This window comes from Vulpes vulpes, chromosome 12 (genome assembly GCF_048418805.1).
Source record: "Vulpes vulpes isolate BD-2025 chromosome 12, VulVul3, whole genome shotgun sequence".
Lineage (NCBI taxonomy): Eukaryota > Metazoa > Chordata > Mammalia > Carnivora > Canidae > Vulpes > Vulpes vulpes.
Genome location: NC_132791.1, coordinates 65,346,315 through 65,358,994, shown reverse-complemented (window position 1 = coordinate 65,358,994; position 12,680 = coordinate 65,346,315). Strand labels below are relative to the sequence as shown.

Genomic DNA, 12,680 nt, shown 5'->3' with positions numbered 1-12,680 from the left:
AAGACTAGGTAGATAAAGATGCCATAGTTGAGGAAAAGGACTGCAATACAACTCTTAAACTTTTCTTAGCTCATAGAGTGAATTTTCTTTCAGATCAAGTCATGATGTCAGCCTGTAATCCTGCAGTTTTTAATTTCTACAATTACCTAAGAACACATCCTCTTTTGCTAAGACGTCATTTTGGATCATCTGATGTACTATCCACACACATGGGTTTAACAGGAAAAAGTGGACTGGCAGGAACAATTAATTTAAGTGAAAGAAGATTATTTTTTACTACTGCCAGTGCTCATTTGAAAGCTGGCTGCCCTATGTTGGCTTTGGAAGTATTATCGAAGATGCCAAAAGTCATCAAGAAAACAAAACCTTTTTGCAGAACATCTAGTTTTCTGGATACTAGTAAAGATTATTCTCCTTCTTCTCCATTAAAATTGGATGCAAAAGAAGATAAGTCTTCTACTATTGATTGGTCACAATCACTAATGAATGGTTTTGGCTCTTCTTCGGAAGGTTCCTCAGAGAAGCAGTCAAACTCCACTCTTTCTTTTGACTGGAGCCAACCAAGTGTTGTATTTCAGGATGACTCTTTAGAATTAAAATGGGACAGTGATAATGATGAAGAAAATGAGGATCTCCCACTTTCAATGAAAGAACTAAAACCTTTACAGAGAAAAACAGAGAAAAAAATAGATGAAATGAGTTCTAATTACACAGACTCTCTCAGCACACTAGATGAAAATGACATTTTAAGTCCATCAGAAGATATAATTGCAGTTCAATTAAAATTCAGAGCATGTTTAAAGATTCTCACAGTAGAACTTCGTACATTATCTACTGGTTATGAAATAGATGGTGGAAAGTTGCGTTACCAACTCTACCACTGGCTTGAAAAAGAGGTGATAGCTCTTCAGAGGACATGTGACTATTGTTCAGATGGTGAAGACTTACAGGCTGTATTTGGTGAAAATGGAGATGAATTTGGGTTAAATGGAGATGCTGAAGATTTGCTTCAGCAAACAAAAATGAAACAACTGAGAGAAAATTTTCAGGAAAAAAGACAGTGGCTTTTGAAATATCAATCACTCTTGAGGATGTTCCTGAGTTACTGCATACTTCATGGGTCCCATGGTGGCGGTCTTGCCTCTGTAAGAATGGAATTGATTTTGCTTTTACAAGAATCTCAGCAGGTATGTTGCTTAGACAATGGCCAGTTGAAATAGTATACATAGGAGAAATGGGTTTTGGTAGTGTTCTTTTTGTCTTTAAATATAAAAATTAAAATTATAAAATTTAAAAATTTTAATATTTAAAATTAGGTAGAGAAGACTTCTCTGATAACGTGGCCTTAAAGTTGTTGGCTTTCTTCATTATGGTTGCTTTATGGAATACTCTTTTTGTGTGGTGCTTTATATTAGGAGTTTGTAGAATTGTGTGTACATAATGGTTTCAGGATCATTTGATATCAGGCCCTGTGATCTGGTGAATTCATACTCTGCATTCTTGTGTGAGTGCGTGTGAGGTGATGAACTTCTCTTTAGGATAAGAGGGTATTGTCCCTCACTTTTCAATATATTTAGTGGAATGTTGACCTCCTCAGGTCCTGTCTAACTCTTAAGAGTTTCTGTTACACTTTTAATTTATCATTGTTTTGAAGTTTTTCCCCCAGGCCCCTGAATTAGTTAAGCAATGGATTATAACTATAAATAGTCAGTTAACCCTTTATCCCCTTTGTCTTTAAGGAAACATCAGAACCAATATTTTCCAGCCCTTTGTCAGAGCAAACCTCGGTACCCCTCCTCTTTGCTTGTACAGCCAGTGCCAAGACAGTAGTTGCCAACCCATTACTGCACCTCAGTAACCTAACACATGATATTCTACATGCCATTATAAACTTTGATTCACCGCCCCATCCCGACATCCAGAGCAGTAAAGTAAGTACACTTGGTTCATTCTTTAAAACTTACCTATTTATTATGATAAAACTGAAAGAAAAATGTAAAGAAGCACTTTTTAGAAACAGTTTTAAACATTAGACTACACATGGGGATTGTTACATTACCATCTTTATATTTTTTAACCAAAGAAAACTTGTGGTTGAGGGCCAGGCTTACCTCACTTTGTTCTTATCCCATTAGGGTACTTGAGGTTTTAGTCACAATGCTAGTTATTTAGTCTTACTTAGGCACTTTATTAAGATAAGAGTAATAAGTGTTTGTACAGATACATGTGCAATTCTTTTAGCATTACCCTTAGGCAAAAAGCTGGTTGCTTTTTAGAAATAGAGATGGAGTATTTTGATATAATAATAATAATTAGTACTTTTCTGTATTACTCTGTAGTATAAATGTCCACATGGTATGTTATACAATAAGGAATTTAATTTTCTTTAGATTGTGTTCATTTTAGCCAGATTGTATCTCATATTTAATTTTAGTAATAAGCATTTACTTGGCATATCAGTTAGCTTCTGCTGCTTATTAACTCCTAAACATTAGTATCTTATAATGGCCATCCCTTATTTTGCTCATGATTCAGTGGATTGGCTTCTTATTTCTTTAATTCCGGCCAGCTGGACTGACCTCTGGATATTTTCATTTGTCTTTAATCAGCTGGTAGGCTGGCTGGATTCTGGATGTGCATGGTTGTGTTTACATTTTTGGTGGTTGGCAGACCATTTCCAGGGCTGACAGGAGAATCTGGGGTCATAATGTGTCTTACCGTTGACTACCAAGCAAACCAAGGTTCTCTAGAAAAACAGAACCAATAGGATGTGTGTATGTGGGTGTACAGAGCTTTGTTACAAGCAATTAGCTCCGAGAATTATGGAGGCTGAGAAGTCCCAAGATCAGTCCTCAACCTGGAGACTTAGGACCTATTGTGTAGTTGCAGTCTGGGTCCAGGGGCCTGAGAACTAGGAAGAGTCCATGGAGTGTAAGTTCTAGTCTGAAAGCCAGCAGGCTTGAGCCCCAAAGCCTGTGTTTCTGTTCTAGTCCAAAGGCAGGAAGACACTAATGCTTTAGCTCAGTGTAGCCAGGCAGGAGTTCTCTTTTTTCACCTTTATGTTCTATTTTGGTCTTCCCCTGGTTGGATGAGGCCCACCCATATTAAGGAGGGCAGTCTTCCTTATTCAATCTACCACTTCTATCAATGTTAATTGCATCCCACATCAGCCTTACAGATACACCCAGAATGTTTGGCCAAATGCTGGGTGCCCTATGGTCCAGTTAAGTAGATATATAAAATTAACCATCACCCCTAGGTTATTTCCCTTTGTGGTTGCAAGATTTAAAGAACAGCCAGAGATTTAAAGAACTGATTTAAAGATTTAAAGAACTGATTTAAAGAACAGCCAGAGTAGAATTTGTAAGGCCTTTTAAGGACTAAGTTCAGAAGTCCCATATCATTTTGTCCTCTTGGTCAAAGCAAGTCACAAGGACAGCCCAGATTTATTAAGTGGAGAAATAGACTCCACTTTTTGATTGGAGAAGCTGGAAGAAATTCTGATCATTTTTGCAGTTTTCTATATTTGGTCTTACTGTCTTCTTTTTATAATGATATTTATTTTATTTTATTTATTTTTATATTCTTGATTTTAATTCATACCCCACATCTTATTGATAATTGAAGGGGAAATAGCAATTAGATTTTAATCTATGAGTCCCATTTTTATTTACATAGAAGACTATCATACTTCATGACTAGATCAAAACCTCGTCTTTTAATAGTCTGATCTAGTTTGCTTTCTGACTTAGGTTGTGCTTCTCAAACCTGCTTCTCTTATTGCTTGTCATGTCATATTTAGAGCTTTCTCTTTCTCAGTACAAAAGTTTCCCTGCAGTTGTTGTCTTTCATACCTTCTCTTTTCTCTAAATAATTTCACTCTCCTTAGATTGCTTGTTTTCTTTAGTAGCTAGAATATATGGTAGCATATTCTATAATGGCTTGTCCATAGGTAAACTATAATTTATCAGACTGAGCTTTTACATATTTTGGTTGAGGAAGAAGTTGAATCTTGGAAGGTTTTCTTTTAATACATGGCTTTCTTTTAATACACTACTGAATAGCTAACATCTGTTCCCATTTGTTCTTGAAATAGAAATTAGGTAGCAGGTGTGTGTTTTATGATTTCTGCCAACAGCCTTAGTGTTTTTAATTTGTCTATGTAGTGCAATCTCTATAGGCATAAATGAGTGTTAAGAAAAAAAAATAGTTTATAAGGACAAAATAGGTTTTTCATCTTTTTTTTACAATGCTGATTAAAGTAGGTTTTAAAACAAGTTTGATTTTTTTTAAGTTATACTTAATTTTGTTGTTGTCTTTTACAGGTATATGTAATGCATACTTTAGCAGCCTCACTTTCTGCTTGTATTTATCAGTGCCTTTGTGGTAGTCATAACTACAGGTAAATATCTTTTTGTGAAATTTAGGAATGTTTGTGGTAACTGATGAGGTTTCAGAATTTGTGTGCTCTTGCTTTAGAAAAACTTTATCACAGTCTAAATGATGCAGAAAGCATTTGAAGTGATGAATATTGTTTTTTCATCTTTGAATTTTAGCTTATGCCTTAATGGCAAATGAATGTTAAGTAGACCCTTGTCAGTATAACTAATTTAGCCAACTTTTATTGATCACTGCCTAATACCAGGCATTGTGATATGCACTAAGATCTCCTTTCTTAAAGTCCATCTAGAAACAAATGTGAGTTGATAAGATATATGTATAACATGACATTGCACTTAAGTGGTAAGTACTATAGCGTAGTTATATTGTAGTTATATATAACTATATTTATAATTATATACTAAAATATTATGTAATATATTATATAGTTATATATATTGTAGTGAAAGTCTCTGGTAGCACAATGGAAGGAGTAACTGACATGGAATTGAGAATAATTTGACAAAAGAGTGATATTTATGATTTTTCTCTTTAGAGCCTAAGATTTCACTATAATCTACCTAAACTTTTAAAATATACTGTTTGACACTTTGGTATTTTTCTTTAGTTCTTTGAAATTCTCTTTGTTTTTAAAAAAGTTTTATTTAAATTCCAATTAGTGGTTCGCCTGGGTGGCTCAGTGGTTTAGCGCCTGCCTTTGGCCCAGGGTGTGATCCCAGAGTCCCGGGATTGAGTCCCACATTGGGCTCCCTGCATGGAGCCTGCTTCTCCCTCTATGTCTCTGCCTCTCTCTTTATGTGTTTCTCATGAATAAATAAATAGTATCATAAAAATAAAAAAATAAATTCCAGTTAGATAACACAGTGTAATATTAGTTTCAGGTGTACAGGGTAGTGATTGCACCTGTTGCTCATCCTCTTTAATCCCCATCTCGGTTTCCCCAGTCCGACTCCTCTCTTCCCTCCAGTGGCCATCAGTATATTCTCTATAAGAGTCTGTTTCTTGGTTTGCCTCTTCTTTTTCCCCTATGATCCTTTGTTTCTTGACTTTATTTCTTTAAATATTTTGTCTTCTCTCTTGTATTTCTTACTAGACAGGTATTGGAACTTACAGGTTTCTCTTTTTCTCTTTTAGCTTTCATTTCATTGTTTTTCTTTATTTTTGCTTCATTTCAAGAGAAACCCTTGTTCATTTTTCAGACACTAACTAGTTCTTCAGTCTTCATTTCCTTTATTTAGCCTGAGTTTGTGTTTTAGAAATAGTTTTTTATTTTTAAGATCTCTGGTTGATTTTAATGACCACTTTTATTTTTGTAACTTATTGTCTGTATTTCTGAATTGTTTTAACCTGAGTATAAGGCATCTTCTGTCATGTTCTAATAATAAGTCTGCTTTCTCGGGTGCAGGTCATTCACTGAGTTTGTTATTTCTTAGCTGATGTTAGCCTCTGTTGGTGTTGATTTCTGATTGTTTTATGTGTTTGCATTCTCTCATGGGAGTCTCAGTGTACTCCTCTGCTTCTGCATTCCACAGGTGGCTTCAGTTTGATTTTTTCATCCTCCAGTTCACTTTCTTGTTTTTGAGTGTGGCCTTTTTTTCCCCTCAACATATGTTTATCTTTTTCATCATTTCCATAGGCTGATTGTAGTAGGCGGGGTTTTTTTGTTGGCAGACTGCCATCTCAAAACTGGAAAGTAAGGCAAGAAAAACTATTTACAAATGTGTCAAAATGTTATGACTTAGAAGATTTGCCAGCCAGAACAGATCTAAACCAATAAATGTGCTATATTTAAATATTACATTTACCTCACATTTGATATAGAAATTTCTGATAGGATTTTTTAAAAACTTCTATCAGATATTTTTCCTTTTTTTTTTAAAGATGTTATTTATTTATTCATGAGAGACATACACAGAGAGAGAGAGAGGCAGAGATACAGGCAGAGGGAGAAGCAGGCTCCATGCAGGGAGCCCAATGTGGGACTCAATCCTGGGTCTCCAGGATCACGCCCTGGGCCAAAGGTGGCGCTAAACCGCTGAGCCACCCGGTCTGCCCTGTCAGATATTTTCCATAGTTTATGTGAAGCTGCAAATTACTTTGTTCATTAATTTGTTTACTTAGGTTTAGTTTAAAGTACCATTACTTAGGGAAGTTTACCCTGAATTCCCAAATTGTGTAAAATTCTCCCCACTTTTGCTTTCATAACCCTGTATGTGTAGGTTTTCTCTTTAAAAGCAATATGATAGGGATGACTGGGTGGCTCAGTCGGTTAAGCATTTGACTGTTGATCTCAGATCAGGTCATAATCTCAGGATCATGGATTGAGCCCAGAGTTGAGTTCTGTGCTGAGCATGGAATCTGCTTGGGATTCTCTCTCTCACACTCCTTCTATAGCCTCTATCTTCTCCCTCAAAAAAAGAAAGCAGTATGATAAAATTATTTGTGTTTGATTCCTCCACCAGACTATAAATTTCATGGATACAGAAACCACGTTTTTTCATAATATCCTTGGTACTTGGTGCATATACCTGATGTAACCTATCCTGATGTAGGATTGACTAGGTATTAAATATCAAACTGAACCTAAGCTAACTTTATTTTCAATCAGATAATCTTGTTTTGAACTTTGATAGAATAGCTTGCTGTTTGTGGTCATTAGTGATTTAGTTTTTTCATTTGTATTTATTCTACATCTTTCATTAAATAAATATGCTTAAAACCTATCACATGTATTTTAATTTAGAAAATTTGCATATTTACACTTAGAGGATCCTTAGTTTTAAAATTGTGCCAGACTTTAGAGAACAGTACTTAGCTCAGTAATAGTATAACTAATGAAAATTTGAATTTAAGATACTCTAGAAGTTAGATCTAAAACATAGAAATATTATATGTGAAATTCACTTTAGGTCATCATATTTTTATTATTGTTTTATTATATTGTAATTCTTACAGATTATTCTTACTTAAATGTTTTCTTAGTTCATTTCAAACAAATCAGTTTACTGGTATGATGTATCAGACAGTACTGCTTCCGCATCGACATTCTTTGAAAACAGGAAGCTTAGATGAAGCAATAACTCCCAATACATCACCAGCACAATGGCCAGGTATAAATAATTTATACATATGTATATAAATGAATATATATGAAATTTTTCTTAACCTGATTAAACTTAACCAGATGAGGAAAAAATATGTTTGGTGTGGTTTTGCTACATTATAATCCCTGTTTAAATATTGTTAGAATTGATACCACTTTAAAAAAAAAAAAGAATTGATACCACTTAAGTGTTTACCATTCATTATTAATTTTGCAGTTATTTAACATTGGTATTTCCTTGACCATTTTACTAAAGTGACTCAAATGTTTTGTTGTATCACTTGTTACAATTTTTTGTCATAATAGAAAAACATTTGTTGTGGCAGTTTAATTTTATCTATCATATTTGTATTAGATTATAGATTGTCACTGTTTCTCTAAATTAAATAGTTCAATATTTGTGCTTTAGCTGTAATAACTTCTATTAGTCTGAATCTAGAGAAAGAAAAACTTAAATCCTGGAATAATAAAGTTTTTTCAAAAGTTAAAAAATCAGTTAATTTTTTTATTTTTAAAATGTATTGTCAGTGGTAGCTGTGTTTTCTTTGTTCTAGGAATAACTTCTCTGATTCGACTTCTGAATTCTTCTGGCGAGGAAGCCCAGTCAGGGCTTACAGTCTTGCTTTGTGAGATTCTCACAGCAGTGTATCTGAGTCTTTTCATCCATGGCCTGGCGACACATTCTAGTAATGAACTGTTTCGGATTGTGGCCCATCCTCTGAATGAAAAAATGTGGTCTGCTGTGTTTGGTGGAGGTGCACATGTTCCCAGCAAGGAACAGACACACTCAAAAGCTTTACCTGGTTAGTTTTTTAATGTGTGTTTGTTTGTTTTTAAACCTGAAACTTTGTTTTCATCTGAATGATAACTCTGTCAAGTGTAATTACATTTTAATTTATTCACAGAAAGATTTTGTTACAGCCCATTTTCTTAAAGTATGAACAAATAGTTTTATGGTGAAAATGCAGTATAAGTTTCTGGTGTAGTTTTTAAACTGTAAGACTCTCATGCACCAGTGATAAGGAACTATCTCATGTAATTTTCTTCTTAAATCTTTACTGTTGAAATGATCGTTTGTTTTGAAATATACTGTAACACTGATCTTTGTTCTATCCCAAATACAGATTCTCTCTTCTTTCTTTGGCAGGAAGGCACTTTGCTATGCCTAGCCCCAACCAGGTAGTGGTATTCTCCATGGAATGTGTGGGCTTTACCAAAGCTCTTTCAACCATCAGTTCTCGTAGCCCTTCCAGTCTTGCAGGCAAGATACTAGCTTTAGAAATAGGCTTTCACAGCTCAGCTTGCTTTGTGTTGTTTTGAAGGGGTTGGGGTACCTGGGGCCCGTTTTATTTTGTTTGGCACTTAAAATAGAAAATTGAGAAATTTCCTTTAATCAAGCCATATTTTTGATTTAAAACAATGATTAGCATTTCAGAAAACCATCTCTGCTTTTTATTCTTTTAAATTATTTCCTTTGATGTTTTCTATTCCTGAGACGTTAACATCTTTTTAATTGTGTAGAAATAAATGTCAGTGCTAATCATGGTAAATCAGACTATGGCTTGAAATGTCTGGAAAACATTTCAAATGAGGCTGCTTTATGTTTTGCATACTATGATTCTGGCCGTTAGGGGTTTTGGATTTCTAAGTGTTCATAACAACCTTGAAAAGTAAACATTTTAAACAACTGTAACCGTGTTTCTAAACTTTCTAATATTCAAACTATATATATATATGTTGTATCTTGACTTGAAAAGAATCTTGATAATGCTTTCTACCTTGCTGTTTTCTTTTTGTAATTTATTAGCCCATATGTGATAATCTTAGTTTTAAATTTTTAAAAATATTTTCACTTTGTGAACATCTCTTCTAATGTTTAAAGAGTAATTTTTGTGCTTTATTTATCATATGGACAAAAAAAGACTAACTTCTCATGAAATTTGCCTTGGAGTAAATATTTAACTTACCTGAATTCAATTAAAGAAAAACTTTCAAAGTCTAAGAGGAAGTAAGATTTATAGCTCTACTGAGATTACCATTAAAAAAAAAATTGGAAAACTGTGGCCCTGTTTTTAATGTATCCTAAGAGAAAATCACTTAAAACTTTGATCTGGTTAATATGAGCTGTTAAAAAGGGATAAATTCTTGCTATGAAATGTCCAAATACCTTTAAAAATTTTTAAATATTCTTACTAACCAGTCACTATGTCTCAATTCCAACCATTTCTACTGAGCACAGAGTCTAAGTTCTTTGTTGAACCACTCAATTTTAGTTGTTTCGACACACAAAATACCATTTCATAAATTATCCTATAGGTACCATCATAAACTGTATTCCACCATTTACTGAACCCTAAGTAATCATAGTGACTGAAAATTATCTGTATCTGTACATTTAATCCCTTGGAATTGAGATATGGTGGCAAGTAACACAGAGTACTTAAAACATGTGGTTCACGTATTGCTAGGGCCAGACCAAATATAGCCACATCCGGGTTATGTGGAGCTCATGTCTTTGAGAACCCAGAAACTATGCTCAATCAATCAAAGATGTAACTTAGTACTAGAAGAGGAATTTAAAAGTAACCATTTGTTTTCCTGTAAATTCTGATTTTAATTTTCTTTGCAATAATGGTCTTGTAAACTAAATTATATTTTTCTCTACATGTCTTTTATATACTTAATGCACTAATATTTTTAGTGACAAAATTTAAATATGACTAAGCTTTATAATAGAAAATGATAGATGATTTCTATTAGATTTCAGTTTGGCAGGTTAGAATTCTTAAAAAAAATGTTAATCAGTAATTTATTTTTTTAAATCAAATTTAACTTTGTGGATTCCACATCATATATTAATGAAAGATTTATTTTTTCTACTTAAAACTAATGTAGGGGTATGTTCATGGAATTAGGAATTATTTCGCTATTATGGTTAATTTTTGAAGCAGACAATCAGGTAAGCAATAGCAAGTTTGGAAAAATGATTTTTTTTTCTTATTAACAGTTAGAAATCCAGACTTTGCTTTTTATTGTATATTACAAAGCAAAACAGTATTTTTATTTAAATAGTTTTTATTATATTTTATCATAATATTTGCAATTATAAAAACTGAATTTTCCATCTTCATCTTGATAAATTTATAGTAATGATTTTTTTATGTCTCCAAATTGAGGAATGAAATATAAAATGAGTATTTTATTTGTGGTAAGCGTATCCTTTTTTTTAACTATGAAACTGCTATTGATGTTTTAGACATTTTAAAGTATATTTTTACCATTTGATTATTTATATTAAATATGGATCAGAAACTCCAAATGTTTTGCTTTTTCCCTGAAACTTATATAAAAATAAGTTTTGTGTTCAGTATATAGAGATTATACATGTCATTTCTATCCTTCCTTTAGTAAAATATACAAAATAGCAACATTTCTTGACCAGAGGGTAAGGCTTCAGCATTTTTAAAATAGAAAACAATCAGCTATTTAAAATACAGATGAATATGCCCAATAATTTTAACTGGCTGCTGAACTGAAAAAGAACTAGTTTTGCTGGAGAAGGAAATACATCTTTGTTAGATTCCTTGGATAGACTTTTTATTGAGGGACAGATAAATATTTTCATTAAAAGTTTAAAAAGCATCTTTTCATTTCATAACTATAGTATTTGTCCGTTGGGACAGGCTGATTTCACTTAGCACAGTGTCCTTGAGGTTCATCTATATTGTGGCACATGATGGGGTTTTCTTCATACAACTGAGTCATATTTCACTGTGTGTATATACTCCGTTCTCAAGAAGTCTCTGAAGCCTTAGCTGAAGTCTTACAGGCACATCTGTATTGTGGTCTTCATGGTTGGTGATGGGAGAGCAGTACCCCAGGACAGTTTTCTCCAGATGTTTTATCATATAACCCTATTAACAAAACATGCTTGAGCAAATCCTCAGAATGTACATATTTATTTATTTACAAGCACATGTGCTCTTGCTGATCTAGATAGTAAACATTGACAGATTTTATTTTCTTCTTCTCCTTTCGACTCTACTTCTCCAGCCCCCCCCCTTGCTTTTTCCTTCCTTGAGTCCCTTCCCCTCAGCCTCTTCATCTCTCCCCTCCCTTCCCCTCCTCCTCCTCTCTTCTTTTCCTTTTCCCCTTCTTACCCTGTATCTCTTTTCTTCCTTTTCCCCACTTCTGCTTATTGAAAAATAAATGTAAGTAGTAGTTGTAATATTTTCTTTCCATATTCCAGTGAATCACTTTGAATACCAACTACCTTGGAGAATCCTTCCTCCGTTATTTGAAGACAAATCACTACTTTCTACTAAAATAGTAATCATTTCATTTTTATAGGTACTTATGAAGCAGGTGCAAGGTACCATTGTGCCTTACCAATCCTTGAGAGTCAGTCTTTCTAAATTCTGGAAATTGTTACCTGTCAGACATTTTGTTAGCATTAATTTCATTCTTTGAGGATTAAGAAGTATCTTAAATGTACTGTTTCTTTAATCTATTTTGGTCTTTTCCTTTTAAAAATCTTTGAAGTTTACTTGTAAGATCAATGTTTTACATGTAACTTTGAGAATTTGGTTTTTTATTTCATTTGTGTTGGCATATATTTGTACTTCTCAAACTTTTTGCCTGAAGTGCATGCTAGAGGAGAGTGAATATATATGTATTATGTGAATATATATATATTATATATTATATATATATTCACATATACACATACAGACATACACCACCTAGGGGATCTTTTATACTGAATTATCTTACCAAAAGCAAAAAATAGATTTGGAATGTTTTATCTTGAACTTACACGACTTTTATCTTCTCCATATCTTTATTTCTTTCCAATAAAATATTTTAAATCATCATTTAAATGACTTACCTTCATCCTCCTACCCCCTAAATTTGGGATCTAAATTTGAAGGTCCAGAACAACGTGCTCTCTGAAGCTTCACACACACTCTCTGGCACTTTCATGAATAGTCTAGTGATAAGTGTGCCTTAGGTTGAGAAGCAGAGAATGAGATAGTTCTCAGGTTACTTTGAGGTCAGATTTTAAAAGAAATAACATTTAAGTCTGGGTTTAAATATTAATTTTGTCTGATTTAAAATGAAAAATTCACGGGGTGCCTGAGTGGCTCACTTGGTTAAGTGTCTGCTTTCAGCTCAG

General features: G+C 33.5%; 1 protein-coding gene across 9 annotated transcripts in view; it reads left to right on the top strand.

The window, feature by feature from the left end:
• The window catches only part of DMXL1 (Dmx like 1), a 125,310-nt gene that overhangs the window by 67,885 nt on the left and 44,745 nt on the right, over positions 1–12,680 (top strand). For 5 of the 9 annotated variants that reach the window (XM_072728763.1, XM_072728762.1, XM_072728761.1 and 2 more), the window contains 6 exons: positions 94–1,187; positions 1,740–1,931; positions 4,326–4,402; positions 7,384–7,511; positions 8,059–8,307; positions 8,652–8,765. In XM_072728763.1, coding sequence (XP_072584864.1) covers positions 94–1,187; positions 1,740–1,931; positions 4,326–4,402; positions 7,384–7,511; positions 8,059–8,307; positions 8,652–8,765 — 1,854 coding nt within the window. The remainder of the gene's footprint in view (positions 1–93; positions 1,188–1,739; positions 1,932–4,325; positions 4,403–7,383; positions 7,512–8,058; positions 8,308–8,651; positions 8,766–12,680) is intronic. The other 4 variants (XM_026015413.2, XM_026015412.2, XM_026015411.2 and 1 more) reach the window with 1 other exon arrangement.